The following is a 19,171-nucleotide window of genomic DNA, read 5'->3' as shown; positions in this document are numbered from 1 at the left end:
CCGCGAGCGTCCACCAGCGTACAGCAGGGTCTGCCGAAATGTCGCTTTATCCATCGACATACCACCAGTCGCTCGGATTTGATACCGATTCTACTTGCGAAAAGTCACCGGCGCGTTCAGGCAAACTCCGGCGCATATCGATGGATTCCGGCATGTGCTGGTGGATCCGGCGCCTCCTGGCGTGGTATACTCTAGCATGCTATTACCGCAGAGAGAAATGCGTTGCATAACTCCGAGGTCGGTCTCAGAGCATTGAAATTATTTTTTTCAATGGAAGTGGCATATAAACATTGGTAAATTTTATGTCCCCTGCCTTTCCGTCTGCCGGTTTGCGCTGGCCCTAAATGTTATTCCAAGTTTATCTTAATACTTACCCGAAAACTACATCCAATATGGTCCAGCCACCGTCCACAGTGGGATTAGCGTGCCCAAACACATAAGAAGACAAACAGGCAATAATTAAAGAAAATTGCTGTTTTCGGTTGCCGAAACCAGCAACCGTGTCTTCACTAGGCAGCACTGACTTTTTTATAACTATGCATTGATTACAAAACTATTTTTCTAAAGTAATTGTTAGTCATACTAAAAGTATGGATAGATTTCTGAGGAAGGTATTATCCATTCGATGCATATTACTTCCTTGAAGTATAGAGATATATGGTACATTTTGGACTATTCGGTTCTCTGCTTATTATGTATAGGGAATTAATTGTAGCTATTGTATGTTGCAGATCTTTGAGCGTGGCGTGGTAAGGCATCGTCGGTCAAGATGACGACCGACATATCGGTCTCCAGGTGGGACCCGTCCATTGGCCACGGCCAGGAGATCATCGATGACTTCGAGTACGACGGCGGCAACTCGTCGTCGAGGCTTTTCGAACGATCGCGCATCAAGGCGCTAGCAGGTATTCTTTTTTTATCACTTACACATTCACACATTCAATAATAAAGTGGCACAATTCAAAAATTAATATTTTTTTATAACTGACTAATATGTCGGTTTTCACTACGACATGTAAATTTGTTACATTTAACTCCAGCCCAAGGATGACTGGTGTCGCGTGAGTTATTGACGGTGAAATTGGAAATGAAATCTTTTTTCTGATCTGTATCGCGTCTATTTGTATTGTACTTTCAAACAAATAAAAAATTCCCAAGCAGACGGCTGTACTACTCAATGAAATGTTTTAATTTATTTCCAATTTCCTTTTAATTAATTAATTTTCTTTCGTAAAAATTCATATACTTAAAATATTTTGCAAAACGTATGTAGCGTGAATTGGAATGTACTTTGGTAAATTAAAACTAAGGTATTTAAATTAATGAGTTGTGTAACTATGGTGAGAAATATAGTGGTTTCCAACCAGTTTTTTGTGATATCAAGTCACGGGACGAACAAGTCGTGCGCGGCTGGTGGTAAGCGTCACGCCCGTCCATAACAGTTGCAGTGCCGCTCAGAGCTTTAAATCTTAGAGATCTAAGTGGCACTGCTACTGCGCCCGTCACCCTGTTGTGCTTCTAATTTCACCACCACACTTCTTACCCTGCGAAACGCAATAATGCTCACCTTACTGCTTGGCGGCAGAAATGGGTAAGGTGGCAGTACCTCCCTGGACGAACTCTTTCACAAAAACCTCTACTGCTACAATTAGTATTAGACTAGTCACGATTTGGTCGACGATTTTACAACATATTGCAACAACCGTGTCACCGTCTGATCTGTCAAGGGCGCGAAATGTTGATTTGTTTTCGATCCGAAAAGAATAGTTTCATTTCAGTCTATTTTGACAGTTTCCCAAAAGTCATTTCTCGAATCACGTCACTTTATTTAATAAGGATGAGATATAATATGGCAATACTGGGGTTTTATTTCCGGCAATTCACATTTACAACACTATTGACCCCTGCGGTCCATTTATTCAAAACTGTATGGATACAGTCATATAACTACACTTATAATTGTAAATAATTTATTCATTTATTATGGTTTCATTTATAATGATATCGACAGAACAACACATGACTAATTTGCTCCACTAATAAATAATACTTTTACGTCAAATGTTGAATACATCATCGATATTGATGCCCTGGCTAATAAATCTCTCGTATAAAAGTTTGATTACTAAGATCTATTTATTATATTACCATTATAGACCACAATTTGTACACACATGATAAGACGAGTCAGAGGTCGTGGCATTGCTCACTTAGACGTGGATAATTATTTAATAATACATCCATAACTTATTTATGTATGTGAATTATCAAATGTTTGCCGTGTGACACATACACACACAGCACAGTTTCCGTTTACATAAAATACATACATACCATATATTGTAAACATTTTTATATTTATGTATATATAAAATAAAGTTTTTAATTCAATTTGTAAGTTACGTGCATTTGTGAATGTTTAGTAGCAATATCTCTCACTGACGGTAAAAGAAAAAACATGATGATACCTGCAAGTTGAAGAAAATTCATAATCTTTGGAAAACGTGCCCAGGCCCCAACCGGAGCGTTGGCCTGCGGCAGCGGCTTGACAGGCTGTAGCCTAAACACTCCTTAAATGAGGCTCGGGTCCGGCAGTGCTATGTGGGTTTTGATGTTGATCAAGTATTTCCAATAATACAACATTATTTCAAGCAGTTATTTTCTTTTGTAAAGGATATTGGAAAAAATACATAATAAAGAAAAATATTTATTTACCGACAGGTTATTTCTGGAGCTTAATGTTTATTATCTATCATGAATAGTAATCTTCACTAGGCCAGGTTAAACCATCCGCCAAGGGCTAAATTATCAGTCGTGTCTTCAATGTATAAACCGAAATACGCTTGTCTTAACACAGTGGCTTTATCACTATCAGTGATGTAAACACGTTATCTGCCCACTCGCCCTACTCCACGAATCAGTTTATCAATCGTAAAGACGCGTTCTTTTTGATTGCTTATTTCTTAGTTACCAACACGTTTTGAGGAATAAATTTCAACTGTAGATTACATTAATTACTGTGCGATTAAAAGTGTTCATAAATTAACATGGAGAAGATTTTGTGGTGTTTTGGATAAAACTTCAAATAAAAAAAAAGTTTCTTGTTAACCTACCTATAGTAGTGCACACGATATTACACGCACGTATATGAACATGATATTTACGAGACTTAGATACGATTGCAATATTTTCTACTGATTCCTTTGTATGAGCAACATATACGATAGCTTTGTATTTGTTCTTGTATTGCCACAAAGAAAACTGTAGTTACTTAGTTAAACAAGCCCAAGGTTGACAAACTCTGTACCAGTGATATCGAATATCCTTGTTGAGCGTCCAGTCAAGTTTTGACGCTCTAATTCCTTCCTCTTTCGCCGGGAAGGGATTTGCAGTCAGTGTTAGTGATATGTCTGCCTCAACATGGCCACCTCCGAGTGCTACGATTTGATTAAGAAGGGTGTGGACATTGAGGTGCCCGGCTTGGAAGTATATTATGACAAAGTTGTGACTGAGCTGAGAGGTTAGTGTTTTGTGGTACCTCATGTTTCATCTTAAATTGTGACTTGGTTAGAGTGAATTCTTTATTGACATAAAGAGTTAGCCATCAGTTTATCTATTTTTATTTCAGTTAGAAAGTCAGTTTCATGTTGCTTTTATTTAAAAGGAATTCAATTTGCTTAAAGAAAAAATAATATATATCGTAAAATATACTGTCAGTGACTTCACAGGATGTAGGAACCATTGTTAAGTTATTTATGGGATACAATTTTGCTCATGTGCCTTACTTAAGTTTTCCTTATGGGAGAACGATTAACGATACATTATTACCGCACTGCGAGTGATGCATTTTGTTAGATACAAGTGTTTGCTTGCTTAACACATCGTAAAACTCGACGTTTTACGAGGTCACTCCGTGCGATCTAATTTCTTCTCGATAAAATATGAAAGTTTTTATGCATTTAATCGGAATAGCGCACCAACACACATACATAATTTTAGTAAGTTTCCTTATATTCTTTATACCAAAATAATGAGGTACAGATTTTATAAAAGATCCAAGGAACAATGAAGGAAGGAAAGAGGAACTTTCCTAGAATTCTTGCGATTGTTTATATTTGTTTTAAATTATAGAACGGATTTTACAAACTTTGTCATCCTATTTATGGTAGCTCGAAGTAATTGTTTTTGGCTAATATTTCACGCTCCAGTCATGGTTAATCTGGCCAATAATTAATAATTAATCTGATATAAACACAATGATCAGTCCTCATTAAGAACTGTCTCTGGGCAATACTTGACCGGTGCTTTACGCTCTAAAGCGTGCGTACGTAATACGTAATTTAATATCCATCTCAAATGACACATATTGTTTTCCGAACCCAATACGCTTCAGAGCCAGGACTGACCGCGATGTGTTCGCCAGCGGACGACTGGCGGTCAGAAGCGCCGCCGATCTGGTCCCCGCGCCGCGGTCGACCACACTGGCGGTTATTGTGTTAACATTTCTTTTGATCTTTCTCTCTACTGATATGAGTACTGTGTATTATGTGCATTTTTTCAATGGCCTTTCAGGTCCGATAATTGTTGGACTTTATTTTACAACTGCTCGATCACATTTGAACTAAAATATTAATTGATAGATGAGATCTCATAGACTAAGTTTAAACCACCGTGTATCATTTATATATGAACGAAATAATTTTTTAAATACATGAAATGGATATATCTTAATTGTTTAACTCTTACGGTACTGTTATTTTTAGCAACAATTATAATACACTTTGATGAATATACAAAGATCAAAATGTAACCAAAAATGTATTAAAATGGTATGTCGTGGTTCACAGACGAACGAGAGAGTGTACAGAAGAAGACTTTTCAAAAATGGGTGAACTCACATTTGGTGCGCGTGGGGTGCCGCATCGGCGATCTCTATGTGGACATGAGGGATGGCAAGATGCTCATCAAACTTCTCGAGGTCCTCTCTGGAGAGAGACTGGTAACTATTTGTTATACCTAACATTATTAATTAAAAAGACAAAGACAAGCATGGTAGCCTAACGATTTCACCTACCGCCTCTCAAGCGGAGGACATGGGTTCGAATCTGGGCTCGCACTTCTGAGTTTTTCGGAATTTAATTGCGAAATTTAATTTGAAATTGACCTTGAGCTTTTCGGTGAAGGAAAACATCGTGATGAAACTTGTACGACGAAGAAGGTACACAAATAACGTGTCAAGTCCTCAACCCGCATCGGGCCGGCGTGGTGGCCTACAGCCTAAACCCTCGCCTGAGAGGAAAGCCGTTCCCAGCAGTGGAACGTACGGGTTGATGATGATGGTTACTTACCTTGGAATTTGAAAAAGAAAAAAATATATTTTACACCCTGGTTTTGACGTGCAATTTCAATAAAATTTAGTTCGTTTACCACATTGCAAAAGTCGAAAGAATGTGACCTTGACGGACAATCGATTGCCACGATTTTACAATTCACTAGAAGGGATTTCCATTAAAATGTAATGTTAATACGCATATAATTTTCTTATTGTCTTTAGCCTCGTCCAACGAAAGGCAAGATGCGAATTCATTGCCTGGAAAACGTAGACAAGGCGCTGCAGTTCCTGCGAGAACAGCGCGTACACTTAGAGAACATGGGCTCTCATGACATCGTGGACGGAAACCCGAGGTTAAATCTCGGACTCATTTGGACCATTATTCTGCGCTTCCAGGTAAGTGAAGCAAAAGTATTGAGCGTCTTAGTGAAGCACAAAAGGGAACTTTACTAAATTCACTTATTAGATCACAATGTGTTGCACTACCAGTTGCATAGAATCAAATTCGTTAAAAATCTTTTACTTTATGATATTAATGATTGTCCCAGATATATGAGTTAATCTTAATTTCGAATATGTTCAACAATGAACTTTGTCTGTTTAACTTTGCCTAACATAAAACAAACATTTAATTCCAGATTCAAGACATCACTATCGAAGAGACAGATAACAAGGAAACAAAATCCGCAAAAGACGCCCTGCTGTTATGGTGTCAAATGAAGACAGCCGGCTACAATAACGTGAACGTCCGCAACTTCACCACCTCGTGGCGAGACGGATTGGCCTTCAACGCCATCATTCACAAACACAGACCTGATCTCATTCAGTTTGAGAAGCTTCACAGGAGCAACCCTATACATAACTTAAATAATGCCTTCAACGTTGCAGAGGAAAAACTTGGACTTACAAAATTGTTGGATGCCGAAGGTGAGGGAATATCACAACTGAAGTACACACATCCTGATAGTCATTAATTGGCAGAAGATTGTTTGATTCCTAGACACTTTTGATGTGTGTACTAAAAACATGTTCCCAATTTAAATCATTTATTTCAGATCGTATGGTCCATAATAATATTCAAAGTCCCATCAAGACATTTATAAAATTATTAATTGCCTCTTTCGGGTTCGATTTCCGGACCGGGAGAAATATTTGTATGGCCTATATTTATTTCTCTCGTGAGTTTGGGTGTAATTTGTGGCTGTCCATGTGTATATCCATGGCACTCGTGTTACGGGTTTTCCATGAGTGGGGCCAATAAAAAAAATAAAGACAAGAAAAGCATTATTTCAATTCTGAGTGCAGTCTTGTACATTGTAACATGATCGGACAGTTGATTCGATCAGGCACAGCGCGGAAAATGCCATTTATACTGCAATAGATACGGCTTATCGTCAAGGCAGCCCTCCTTTTAACAACGGCTGCAGCACCGTTGCAACTCCAACGCAACGACTTGTACTGAACGCGTAAGCCGTAGATTGTCTTCTGCGAAGATTGGAAGTATAACTTTAACGGATCTAGGCAACGTGCGTTTCTGCGTGCCAACATGTTACAGCCGACCCCGGCGCGCTCTCTCTATGTGTCGAACAATGGTTTGATATTAAATGTACGAGTAAAAGAGGTCAATTGTAGACGCTTCAGTTCTATTTTCGATTCTGTACCGTCATGTATTTTTTCAATTATTTGCTCGTCAGACATCGCCGTGGACCATCCCGACGAGAAGTCGATCATCACGTACGTGGTGACGTACTACCACTACTTCAGCAAGATGAAGCAGGAGACCGTGCAGGGCAAGAGGATCGGCAAGGTCGTCGGCATCGCCATGGAAAACGAGAAAATGATGCAGGAATACGAGTCGCTCACCAGGTAAGGTTTCATAATTGTTGTTGAGTATTTACTATTGTATCGGAGATCGTCGTATTGTTTTAAGCTAGAGCCGTAATCGAAACGTTGTATTCCAGCGACCTTCTGCAGTGGATCGAGCGCACGATCGACGCTCTGGGCGACAGGACGTTCGCTAACTCGTTGGAAGGCGTGCGCCAACAGCTCATTCAGTTCGCTAATTATCGCACCGTCGAAAAGCCGCCCAAGTGAGTGCACGTTCTCCGTTTCGCACATTAGTAGTTTATGAATCCTAGCGCTCCAATGACCGCTCGCGGTCCAATTTTTCACAGGTTCGTGGAGAAAGGCAACCTGGAAGTGCTGCTGTTCACGCTGCAGTCGCGCATGCGCGCCGCGAACCAGAAGCCGTACACGCCCAAGGAGGGCAAGATGATCCACGACATCAACCGCGCCTGGGAGCGGCTCGAGAAGGCCGAGCACGAGCGCGAGCTCGCGCTGCGCGAGGAGCTCATCCGCCAGGAGAAGCTGGAGCAGCTCGCCGCCAGGTACGGCGCGGCCGCCGCGGCCCGGGGCCCCTGCCCCTCGCCCTCGCGGCCCCTCTCACGGGAACGCGGACTCGTTGCAGGTTCAACCGCAAGGCGCAAATGCGCGAGACCTGGCTGTCGGAGAACCAGCGCCTGGTGAGCCAGGACAACTTCGGCTTCGACCTGGCGGCGGTGGAGGCGGCCGCCAAGAAGCACGAGGCCATCGAGACCGACATCTTCGCGTACGAGGAGCGCGTGCAGGCCGTCGTGGCCGTGTGCTCGGAGCTGCAGGCGGAGAGGTGCGCCCGCCCCTCGCCCTCCCCTCCCGCCGCCCCAGCCGCCCCCGCCGCCCCCACTGACCCTCTGGTCCGGCAGGTACCACGACATGGAGCGCGTGTCGGCGCGGCGCGACAACGTGCTGCGCCTGTGGGCCTACCTGCTGGAGCTGCTGCGCGCGCGCCGCGCCCGCCTCGAGCTCTCGCTGCAGCTGCAGCAGAACTTCCAGGTACTGGCGGACTGCTCGGCAACAACTCCTGTCGATGCCGACGCCGCCGATTCACTCGTCGGCTTCTCTCCCCGCGTCGTGACAAACGAAAGAACTACCGCCACGATATTCTCTGTGCCGTTTTCTGTTAACCCTTTTACGTGCCGCCCAGGAAATGCTGTACATCCTGGACTCGATGGAAGAGATGAAGCTGCGTCTGCTGACGGACGACTACGGCAAACACCTGATGGGCGTCGAGGACCTGCTGCAGAAGCACGCGCTGGTCGAGGCCGACATCAACGTTCTAGGAGAACGCGTCAAGGTGCGTCTTTGCCGCTAACGAACACTACAAGTTGGCTATTTTAATAGTAATTAACGTCGCAACCTGCGCGCAATTAGAAAAAAATCCTTAAAAGGCCGTTAGTTATGGTAAATTGAATGAAACACTAACATTTTTAAGGATGTAGAGTTTTATCCGCGATGAACTCGTTCGCAGGTGGTGGTGGGCCAGTCGCAGCGGTTCCTGGAACAGGAGGAGGGCGGCTACCGGCCGTGCGATCCGGCCATCACGGTCGAGCGCATCCAGCAGCTGGAGAACGCCTACGCCGAGCTCGTGCACCTGGCGGTGGAGCGCAGGTCAGGACCGTACTTGTGGGGACGTTCTTTCTTAGAAAACAAGCCAGTAGAAGCATTTTGTGGGAAGTGTTTCAACGCAATAAAAAGATAATTTTTAATTCTCTAAAATCTTGAGGGTTCAGTGTGCCAGTAAACGAACTGTGGCGCTTTCGTTCTGTTAAATGTAACGTTGGCGTCGTGCAGGAAGCGCCTGGAAGACAGCCGCAAGCTGTGGCAGTTCTACTGGGACATGGCCGACGAGGAGAACTGGATCAAGGAGAAGGAACAGATCGTCTCCGTAGACGACATCGGCCACGACCTGACGACGGGTGAGTGCCGCTCGGTGGGCCCCGTTGGATCCTGACCTGACCCCAGTGAACAAGAGTCCGTTTGCAGTGTACTTGCTGGTGTCCAAGCACCGCGCGCTGGAGGCCAGCGCGCACGCGCACGAGCCGCAGCTCATGGCCGTGGCCGCCGTCGGCGACGAGCTGGTCTCGCAGGGCCACTTCGGCGCGGATCGCATCCAGGTCGGTCCCGCCCGCTTGCCTGCTGTCTGGTGCTCTGAACTATACTCGTACCAGACCTCTGTGTAACTACACCTGCTCGACAGGAGCGACTCCGGGACATCCTGTCTCAGTGGAACCACCTACTGGACGTGGTGTCGCTGCGCAAGCACCGACTGGACGCCGCCGTGCGCTACCATCAGCTGTTCGCTGACGCTGACGACATCGACAACTGGATGCTTGATACGCTCAGGTTAATATTTTTTTTTTCATTTTAGTTTGATTACGGAACTCTAAAAAACAAGTAGGGAATTGGGTAACAGAACTAGAGTAGCGGTGTTGTCGATCTATTAGCCAGTCGCCACTAGAAAGATCTAATCGGAATTGAAACAATTATTTGAACGGGCGTTCGGTGAAAGTGTCGCACCGTATCATACTTTGTGTCTAGCTGCTGTAGTGACTGGAAATGACTCGACCGTTCCCCAGACTGGTGTCGTCCGAGGACACGGGCGTCGACGAGGCGCAAGTGCAGAGCCTGCTGAAGAAGCACAAGGACGTGACGGACGAGCTGAAGAACTACGCCAACGTCATCCAGCAGCTCAAGCAGCAGGCCAGCGAGCTGAGCCCCGAGGACGCCAACAGCGCCGAGGTGCGCGAGCGCCTGGCCGCCATCGACGCGCGCCACGGCGAGCTGGTGGAGCTGGCGCGCCTGCGCAAGCAGCGGCTGCTGGACGCGCTGTCGCTCTTCAAGCTGCTGGCCGAGGCCGACGCCGCCGACCAGTGGATCGCCGAGAAGGACCGCATGCTGGACACCATGCTGCCGCCCAAGGACATCGACGACGTGGAGATCATGAAGCACAGGTGCCCGCCCCCGCCGGCGCACCAGCACCGGCGCCGCCAGCACCACCTGACACCGACGTCTCTGCGCAGGTACGACGGCTTCGACAAGGAGATGAACGCGAACGCGTCGCGCGTGGCCGTGGTCAACCAGCTGGCGCGGCAGCTCATCCACGTGGAGCACCCGCAGGCGCCGGCCATCCAGGAGCGGCAGCAGGCGCTCAACAACGCCTGGACCAGGCTCAGGGAAAAGGTGACTTCCGCCGAGCGATTACAATTTTTCAGTCGCGAGGCGGCCGACGATACTCCGTTCGACGTTTAATCTGGCTCCCGCGTATTGAAACGACGAATTTGATCTAATCGCGACGCGCACCACGCAGGCGGAGTCGAAGAAGGACGAGCTGAAATCGGCGCAGGGCGTGCAGACGTTCCACATCGAGTGCCGCGAGACCGTCTCGTGGATCGAAGACAAGAAGAGGATCCTGCAGCAGACCGACAACCTGGAGATGGACCTGAACGGTCAGTAGCGGGACTCAAGGTCGGCGCAGACGCGTCCGCGCCGACCTTGAGCTGACGCGCCGGTTGCAGGCGTGATGACGCTGCAGCGGCGCCTGTCGGGCATGGAGCGCGACCTGGCCGCCATCCAGGCGCGCATCTCGTCGCTGGAGAGCGAGGCCAGCGCCATCCAGGACACGCACCCCGAAGAGGCGCAGCTCATCCGCGAGCGGGTGCAGCAGATCACGCACAACTGGGACCAGCTCACGCAGATGGTCGGTGCCGCGCTGCGCTGCGAAGGCGCCCTCGCGACCGGCTCGCGCTGAATCTTCTGCGCTTTTGCAGCTCAAAGAACGCGACTCGAAGCTGGAGGAGGCGGGCGATCTGCACCGCTTCCTGCGCTCCGTCGACCACTTCCAGGCCTGGCTCACCAAGACGCAGACCGACGTGGCTTCCGAAGGTGAGTGTCGATCGCTTCGGAGGCTGCAGCGGCCGGTCTCTGTGTTCTGTGCGAACTGGAAAATAACCACAATATTTACGTATTCTCAGACACGCCGTCGAGTCTGCCGGAGGCGGAGAAGCTGCTGTCGCAGCACCAGACCATCAAGGAGGAGATCGACAACTACCGCGACGAGTTCGCAAAGATGATGGAGTACGGCGAGAAGATCACTGCCGTGAGTATTTTCATATTTCAAACAGCGTACAGTAAACGATAATATGGAAAGACCAGCGATAATTTTAAATAGAAAACTTGAAAAGCGATAATTTGACAAGTTCATGCTTGAAACTATTAGTATCTTTTTTCCGAGTCGTATCTGCATCTTATCGTATCGTTCCGTACAGGAACCGTCCACTCAAGACGACCCACAGTACATGTTCCTGCGCGAGCGCCTAAAGGCACTTCGCGAGGGATGGGCTGAACTACAGCAGATGTGGGAGAACCGCCAGCAGCTGCTGACGCAGAGCCTGGAGCTACAGCTTTTACAACGCGACGCCAGACAGGCCGAAGTGCTGCTGTCGCATCAGGAACATCGGTAAAAAATCTGTCATGTTGTAATACGTAACCGCGCGATGAACGTTATTCAATGCTGCTTATGCAAGTCTTGATAATAATTTCCAGATCCCATTTCCGATTAATAAAGCGTTTCATTTATTGAGCAGAAATAATTTCGTTTTTCTTTCAGGTTAGCGAAGACAGAGCCGCCAACAAACTTGGAGCAAGCCGAAAACTTGATCAAGGAGCACGAGGCCTTCCTCACGACGATGGAGGCCAACGACGACAAAATCAACTCCGTGGTGCAATTCGCCAACCGCCTCGTTGAAGAGCGCCATTTCGACGCCGACAAGATCCAACGCAAAGCCGACAGTATTGAGCAGAGACGCAACGCCAACAAGGAGAAGGCTCAGCAGCTCATGGAAAAGCTTCAAGATCAACTACAGCTCCATCAATTCCTACAAGACTGCGATGAACTCGGCGAATGGGTGCAGGAAAAGAAAGTCACCGCCGAGGACGATACCTACCGCGATGCCAAGACTATTCACTCGAAATGGACCCGCCACCAGGCATTCGAGGCCGAAATTGCTGCTAACAAAGAACGTCTATTCGCCGTCCAGAACGCTGCTGAGGAACTGATGAAACAGAAGCCCGAATTCGTCGAAATCATCTCGCCCAAAATGGCCGAGCTCCAAGATCAGTTCGAGAACCTCCAAACTACTACAAAGGACAAGGGCGAGCGTCTGTTCGACGCGAACCGCGAGGTCCTCTTACACCAAACTTGCGACGACATTGACTCGTGGATGAACGAACTCGAGAAACAAATCGAGAACTCCGACACCGGCACTGATCTGGCGTCTGTAAATATTCTCATGCAGAAGCAACAGATGATCGAGACTCAGATGGCTGTGAAAGCGAAGCAGGTTACCGAACTCGAAACGCAGGCTGAGTATCTGCAGAAGACGGTGCCTGACAAGATTGAAGAGATCAAAGAAAAGAAAAAATCTGTGGAACAGAGGTTCGAGCAGCTCAAAGCTCCTTTGCTCGATCGTCAACGCCAGTTGGCCAAGAAGAAGGAGGCATTCCAATTCCGCCGCGACGTCGAGGATGAGAAACTTTGGATCCATGAAAAGTTGCCTCTGGCGAGCAGCACTGACTACGGAAACTCGCTGTTCAACGTACAAATGCTGCAAAAGAAGAACCAGTCGCTCAAGACTGAGACCGACAACCACGAGCCGAGAATACTGACTGTCATCTCCAATGGACAGAAGCTGATTGATGAGGGCCATGAGGATTCGCCCGAGTTCAAGAGGCTTATTGATGAACTGTCTGCGAGGTGGCGAGAACTTAAAGGTGAGCCTCATCGTTTCTCGTTTAGTACAACACGGGTAAAAAATAATTTATACTCTAAATTTGGGCCAAACACTGCGTGTTTAGTTCTAAATTTATTATTGAAATTTTTCCAAATCTGGTTGTCCGTATACCCATACGTAAATATGTTAATCATGATCCTACTTGAATGCGACAGACGCCATCGAACAACGCAAGAACAACCTGGCCCAATGGGAGAGAGCTCACCAGTACATGTTCGACGCGAACGAAGCTGAGGCCTGGATGAGCGAGCAGGAACTTTACATGATGGTCGAAGACCGTGGCAAGGTAAGATTAAAGATAAGAAAGATAGATTTGGGCCCTTTTTAATAGCACTTTGCAATCGCTTGTTGAAGATTTTTTAGATAATCATTTGCGATGGTACTATAATTGTTGTTAGAGTGATAAAATTTTGTAATTTATTATTACATTCTTTTTTTGCATAGGATGAGATCTCGGCGCAGAATTTAATGAAGAAACACGAAGTTCTGGAGCAAGCCGTCGACGATTACGCGCAGACCATCCGACAGCTCGGAGAGACGGTTAGGCAACTCACCAGCGAGGAACATCCTCTTAGGTCAGTATTACTTCTTCAGTTCCTAGTAAAGAATAATGCCCAATTTTCCTTCAATCACAAGTACAGGTTCTAATTATACTGAGTTTATATTTTTTTAACTACAACAACTAGGGAATTTGTAGGGAAGTTGATTTAGGCAATATTTTCTTTTTGGGGTTATTAATAATTAAGTCTATTGAATGTCAGGATGTTTTGTCACCATGGTATTCAGTTATTTTTTGTGAAATGAGTCCACTAGTTTGCTGTAATTACTAATACGATCGGACGCTTCCAAAGTGGGTATTGTTCTTTTTGGTGCGTCTCCTTGTCGGTCGTCTCTGTCGCCATGCGAGAAGATTTATCCCGTGCCTTGAATAAATTACCTGTCGCAGCGAACAAATCTCGGTGAAGCAGTCGCAAGTGGACAAGCTGTACGCCGGGCTGAAGGACCTGGCGGGCGAGCGGCGCGCGAAGCTGGACGAGGCGCTGCGGCTGTTCCAGCTGTCGCGCGAGGTGGACGACCTGGAGCAGTGGATCACCGAGCGGGAGCTGGTCGCCTCCAGCCAGGAGCTGGGCCAGGACTACGACCACGTGACGGTGAGCGCGGCCGCGCCGGCGCCCGGGCGTCGCGGCCGCGGGACTGACCCTCCCCTCTCCGCCCTCCGCCCGCAGCTGCTGTGGGAGCGCTTCAAGGAGTTCGCGCGCGAGACGCAGGCCGTGGGGTCGGAGCGCGTGGCCACGGCCGAGCGCATCGCCGACCGCATGATCGCGTCGGGCCACTCCGACAACGCCACCATCGCGCAGTGGAAGGAGGGGCTCAAGGAGACGTGGCAGGACCTGCTGGAGCTGATCGAGACGCGCACGCAGATGCTGGCCGCGTCGCGCGAGCTGCACAAGTACTTCCACGACTGCAAGGACGCGCTGCAGCGCGTGAGCGAGAAGGCGCGCGGCGTCAGCGACGAGCTGGGGCGGGACGCCATCTCCGTGGGCGCGCTGCAGCGCAAGCACCACAACTTCATGCAGGACCTGGGCACGCTGCAGCAGCAGGTGGAGGCCGTGGGCGCGGAGTGCGCGCGCCTGGGCGCGGCCTACGCCGGCGACAAGGCGGCCGAGATCTCGCGCCGCGCCGCCGAGGTGGCCGACGCCTGGGCCGCGCTGCAGGCCGCCTGCGCCGCGCGCCGCCGGCGCCTGGAGGACGCCGACCGCCTGCAGCAGTTCCTGGGCCGCGTGCGCACGCTGGCGCTGTGGATGGACGACGTGGTGCGCCAGATGAACACGGGCGAGAAGCCGCGCGACGTCAGCGGCGTGGAGCTGCTCATGAACAACCACCAGTCGCTCAAGGCCGAGATCGACGCGCGCGAGGACTCCTTCTCGGCCTGCATCGCGCTGGGCCGCGAGCTGCTGGCGCGCCAGCACTACGCCTCGGCCGACATCAAGGAGAAGCTGCTGCAGCTCACCGACCAGCGCACCGCGCTGCTGCGCCGCTGGGAGGAGCGCTGGGAGAACCTGCAGCTCAGTCAGTATCGCCCGAGCGCCGCCGCGCCCGCGCCCGCGCCCGCGCCCGCTGAACGCCCGGCCCTCGTTCCGCAGTCCTGGAGGTGTACCAGTTCGCGCGCGACGCGGCGGTGGCCGAGGCCTGGCTCATCGCGCAGGAGCCCTACCTGATGTCGCAGGAGCTGGGCCACACCATCGACGAGGTGGAGAGCCTCATCAAGAAGCACGAGGCCTTCGAGAAGTCCGCCGCCGCGCAGGAGGACCGCTTCAGCGCGCTGCAGAGGCTTACCACCGTGAGTATGGAGCTTCCTGCTGCGTGCAATTCGTCCGTAAGGATGTAATGGATTTGCGAGCTAGAACACTATGAAACTAAAGTTGTCACTCGCTACGACGAGCATACGGATGTAAATAATGTACCGGATGCTCACTGTTGACTGTACATTGGGGTATATTTGTATGTATTCATGTGATGTCTATACTTTCCTGCTTGATTTGGACCTTATTAGAAGCTGACAAGTCACTTCTTGACCTTTGAATTGTGATGCCAAAGTAGACAACTAATATTCGTGTTGTCCAAAAATTGACCCTTCGGAGAATCTAACAGAACGACGAGAGACCAAAAAGTTACTTATCAGCCTCGTACAATGCAAATCTACTGCATGATTTAGGCTTTTCTTTTTTTTATCTAATTATTTTCTTTCTAATCCACACGTAGCTAGAGCGGCGTGCAACGACACTGTGGCCTAATGCACAGCCTTGGGAAAAATATGAGGAAACCTTAACCTGTTACACTGCTCCTGTATCCCAAACTAAACACCCTATCGAACCTTTAATCATCGTAAAAAATGAACCACCCGTAGCCGAAATAGTCGAAGATATAATATTAAACAGTGGCAAGTTCAATATACCAGAGAAATATAGGCGGAAATCTATAGATGAGCTCAATAAAAATGATTCTTTCCTGTGGTCCGTAGTTACAAATAACACTTTGTCTACAATATCGGAGATCAGCAGTCCACCCAACACACCTTTGGGTACCCCAATGTCTCCCGATATCTATAGCTCGGTTTTCTTCGAGTACACAGTTGAAACTGAAGAACCGAACATCAATCTTGCTTGTATTGACTTTATACTTTGGGAAAGATTATCCTACCAACTCGTATATCCGAATTTAACCTTGTTGAGGCATAACAGTGTAAGTTCGTCTAAAACTGGTAGTCTAAAACGAATAATGAATAAGTTCTCCCGTAAAAGTAACCGATCCAACGACTCGGACACGAAAGGCGACGTAGCTGTGCTGTCTCTGCCAGGCCTCACAAGCAGCAACAGAGCTGTCAACGATTTAGGCAAAGATATTAAGTTTGTTCCCTTAAACTCTTCTCTCCTTCTGCTTTCCCAAACCCGAAAACTAGTACCGGACGGTGCATGGTACTTTAACTACTTGGATTGTGTAAGTGCGGTGATTGGTCATATGAAGCTTTGCTTTGAAATCAAACCTTTCGCATGGCCTATTTTTGTGTGCTACGATTGTTTGCTGTTTCAGGAGCAGTGACATTTTTCAATTTGTAATTTTTACGTACAAATTTATATATGGCTGCGGTTTTTATAAAATGTCTAGATAAATTTTACGAAGTGAACGTTATGATGTCTGTACAAGTTTAGCTATAGAAAAACACTTTTGCCTGGAAACGAAGCCGGGATATACAGGGTGTAATCGTCAAGTGTGCCCAGGCGGTTGTTCGGCAAATACAAGAGATATTAAAAAGCTTTAAACTGACATCGAAGGTGTATCGACATGAATATTTTTTTTAAATAAAACTGGAAATATTCAAATTTAACATTAAATGCTCCCATAAATTTAACGTGACGTTTGTAAAGAGGCTTTAGTCTACTACTTTAAGAGGTAACTATAACTTTACAGATAACAAAATAGGTATAAATAAAGTAATAAAAGCATATTTTAATTGAATGAAAATATAATGGCATAGTCAATTATTTGGTCAAGTGCGAGTTGTCCATAAAAATGAATAAAAATGATCAAATTTTGTTTCGTGCTGATCGCCTCAGTTTCATGTAAGGGTCATTTCATTGTACGAGACGAAAAAAATCGGGACAGAAGAAGTTGGTCAAACTTTTGTTCAATTAAAAGATTTTTATTACTTTATTTATAGCTGTTTTGTTATCTGTAAACTTATTGTGAAGATTTCGGATATTTCCAGTTTTTGTTAAAAAAAAAAGTTATTGATGTCGATTTACCTTCGATACCAATTTAAAGCTTTTTAATATCTCTTATATTTATGGAACAATCGCCCGGGCGCACTGAACGATTACACCCCGTACACCACGTTTTGAACCTGTCAGCCTCGCATAGCTGTCGAATCTAACACGCATCAACGGGAACAGACTAACGGCCCGCTCATTGCGAATAACCCTCGGCCGAGAAGAGCGTGCGTAGTAAAAGCGCGATTGTGGTTTCCAGTTCGAGGTGAAGGAGATGAAGCGAAGGCAAGAGGCGGCGGAGGCGGCCGAGCGCGAGAAGCGCGAGCGGGAGGCGGCCGAGGCCGCGGCCGCCGCGGCGCGCGACGCCGTCGACCGCGCGGGCTCGCCCGACCAGCCGCCGCCAGGTGCGTGCCCACCTCCCCGCCTCCCCGCCACCCCGCCACCCCGCGCGACGGAGCTCGCCCGCCGGCCGCTAGTCCTCTTCGAGGTCGGTTCAGCAGCGCCGCCCGCGGGCGAGCTCCGTTCCGGATCGACCGCCGACAGAGCGCGGTGCTAATTCGGTTGCAAACGTAGGCTTCTCGACGACGAAATATATCGGAATCAAAAACACAGAGTCGACATTTTCTAAATTAACACTTCGATCACGAATTGCAAGTGAGCACGCATGCGAAATGTCTTCTAGCACTGTCGAAGTAATACGAGACGAAGAACTAACACTTTCACCGATGACCGGCGAAAGATGCTTGCAGACTGCAGTGATACTTGTTAACAGTTCATATTAATTAAGTCGAAAATAAACAAGTAAAGTCGAAACGACGAAAGCACCTAGCGCACAGCGACGTAGCCAAAGAGGCTTCCGGCATCGCTTGCCGCTTTAAGTGTGAATTTCATATGATATCCCCTTTTATAATTACACACTCTGTCGCTTTAAAAATTCGGACTCAAAATTAGGTAAAACGCGAGACGTGCGCTTACAATTGGAGAGAGAGGATTAACACTGATTCTCGATCTACTGTCCGATTTCTTAGAGCGATCGAGTGTGTCGTGTAAAACAAAAAGGGACGATTACTTATCGATGTGTTGTCCACACATGCACTCGCGTAGTCGTAAGGAGAACATCCACTAAAGCGGCTGAGAAGGCCCAAGAACGACCGCATTCCCAGCCAGGTAAACAGAGCGCTTACTATTCTACCGATGTAAAAAGATACCCGGCTACACGCATGAGCTTACGAAGTAGATGTTAAAACGGGTGTCTTCTAAATTTTGGCGGGTCACATTGCGCTCGAAACGTATTTACAGTCGTGGGATAGATTTGTGATTAATTTGTAGCTAAAGCTTTTACTGTTTATACACGGGATTTTATTCGTCTAGGATTTGTTTTTACGTAGTTTTTTTTTTCAGTAGTTGGGTCTAGCACTATTTTCTTTATTGCTGCACGATATCATGTTCTCTACATTTCACGTTTCATCGTAACGGGTGATGGTTTATTTCTTTCGAATTATCATCATCAACATCGTCGTCGACGACGTCCATTCAGGCTGAACGCCTGACATTGGGCAGTGCCGTAACTTGGCGTTGAGTGGCTCGCACTTTAGTCGCATTACTCAGTACATATTTATGCGCATTTTCATTGTGTCACACACAAACGCATGGTACGGTCCTTTTAAAACAACGTACGGAAATTAATAATAATTGACATCACTTCTAATTTCATGAAGTTCTCTATCACAAAGATGACCATTGTCAAACATTTTTCATTTCAATTATGTATATTCATTAACATTTTCATTCCTTCGATCTCATCAAATATGTATTAATTAGGTTTCATGTTCCTATCTATAAATATTTATATTATTATGTCAGAAATATCTATTACTGTACGTACTCCGTGGCTGTAAGCTAAT

At 47.3% G+C, this 19,171-nt stretch overlaps 1 protein-coding gene across 7 annotated transcripts in view; it reads left to right on the top strand.

Annotated features, from left to right (window-relative positions):
- The window catches only part of LOC113225608 (spectrin beta chain), a 67,718-nt gene that overhangs the window by 42,711 nt on the left and 5,836 nt on the right, over positions 1 to 19,171 (top strand). For 2 of the 7 annotated variants that reach the window (XM_026457949.1, XM_026457947.1), the window contains exons 2-30: positions 732 to 905; positions 4,848 to 4,999; positions 5,555 to 5,728; positions 5,971 to 6,259; positions 7,027 to 7,198; positions 7,294 to 7,422; positions 7,507 to 7,719; positions 7,800 to 7,997; positions 8,074 to 8,203; positions 8,355 to 8,504; positions 8,679 to 8,818; positions 9,002 to 9,126; positions 9,194 to 9,324; positions 9,408 to 9,553; positions 9,787 to 10,161; positions 10,231 to 10,390; positions 10,518 to 10,656; positions 10,726 to 10,907; positions 10,978 to 11,092; positions 11,182 to 11,306; positions 11,476 to 11,666; positions 11,817 to 12,979; positions 13,155 to 13,285; positions 13,444 to 13,574; positions 13,946 to 14,150; positions 14,226 to 15,069; positions 15,144 to 15,340; positions 17,527 to 17,671; positions 18,372 to 18,434. In XM_026457949.1, the coding sequence (XP_026313734.1) occupies positions 770 to 905; positions 4,848 to 4,999; positions 5,555 to 5,728; positions 5,971 to 6,259; positions 7,027 to 7,198; positions 7,294 to 7,422; positions 7,507 to 7,719; positions 7,800 to 7,997; positions 8,074 to 8,203; positions 8,355 to 8,504; positions 8,679 to 8,818; positions 9,002 to 9,126; positions 9,194 to 9,324; positions 9,408 to 9,553; positions 9,787 to 10,161; positions 10,231 to 10,390; positions 10,518 to 10,656; positions 10,726 to 10,907; positions 10,978 to 11,092; positions 11,182 to 11,306; positions 11,476 to 11,666; positions 11,817 to 12,979; positions 13,155 to 13,285; positions 13,444 to 13,574; positions 13,946 to 14,150; positions 14,226 to 15,069; positions 15,144 to 15,340; positions 17,527 to 17,671; positions 18,372 to 18,434 (6,451 nt within the window). In that variant the 5' untranslated portion in view covers positions 732 to 769. Of the gene's footprint in view, positions 1 to 731; positions 906 to 4,847; positions 5,000 to 5,554; positions 5,729 to 5,970; positions 6,260 to 7,026; positions 7,199 to 7,293; positions 7,423 to 7,506; positions 7,720 to 7,799; positions 7,998 to 8,073; positions 8,204 to 8,354; positions 8,505 to 8,678; positions 8,819 to 9,001; positions 9,127 to 9,193; positions 9,325 to 9,407; positions 9,554 to 9,786; positions 10,162 to 10,230; positions 10,391 to 10,517; positions 10,657 to 10,725; positions 10,908 to 10,977; positions 11,093 to 11,181; positions 11,307 to 11,475; positions 11,667 to 11,816; positions 12,980 to 13,154; positions 13,286 to 13,443; positions 13,575 to 13,945; positions 14,151 to 14,225; positions 15,070 to 15,143; positions 15,341 to 15,762; positions 16,657 to 17,526; positions 17,672 to 18,371; positions 18,435 to 19,171 lie in introns of those variants that run through there. The other 5 variants (XM_026457948.1, XM_026457951.1, XM_026457950.1 and 2 more) reach the window with 5 other exon arrangements.

Source organism: Hyposmocoma kahamanoa, unplaced genomic scaffold (assembly GCF_003589595.1).
Source record: "Hyposmocoma kahamanoa isolate Upper Pololo Valley unplaced genomic scaffold, ASM358959v1 168, whole genome shotgun sequence".
Taxonomy (NCBI): Eukaryota; Metazoa; Arthropoda; class Insecta; order Lepidoptera; family Cosmopterigidae; genus Hyposmocoma; species Hyposmocoma kahamanoa.
Note: the sequence above shows the minus strand (reverse complement) of the source record. Positions and strands in the feature narration are given on the sequence as shown.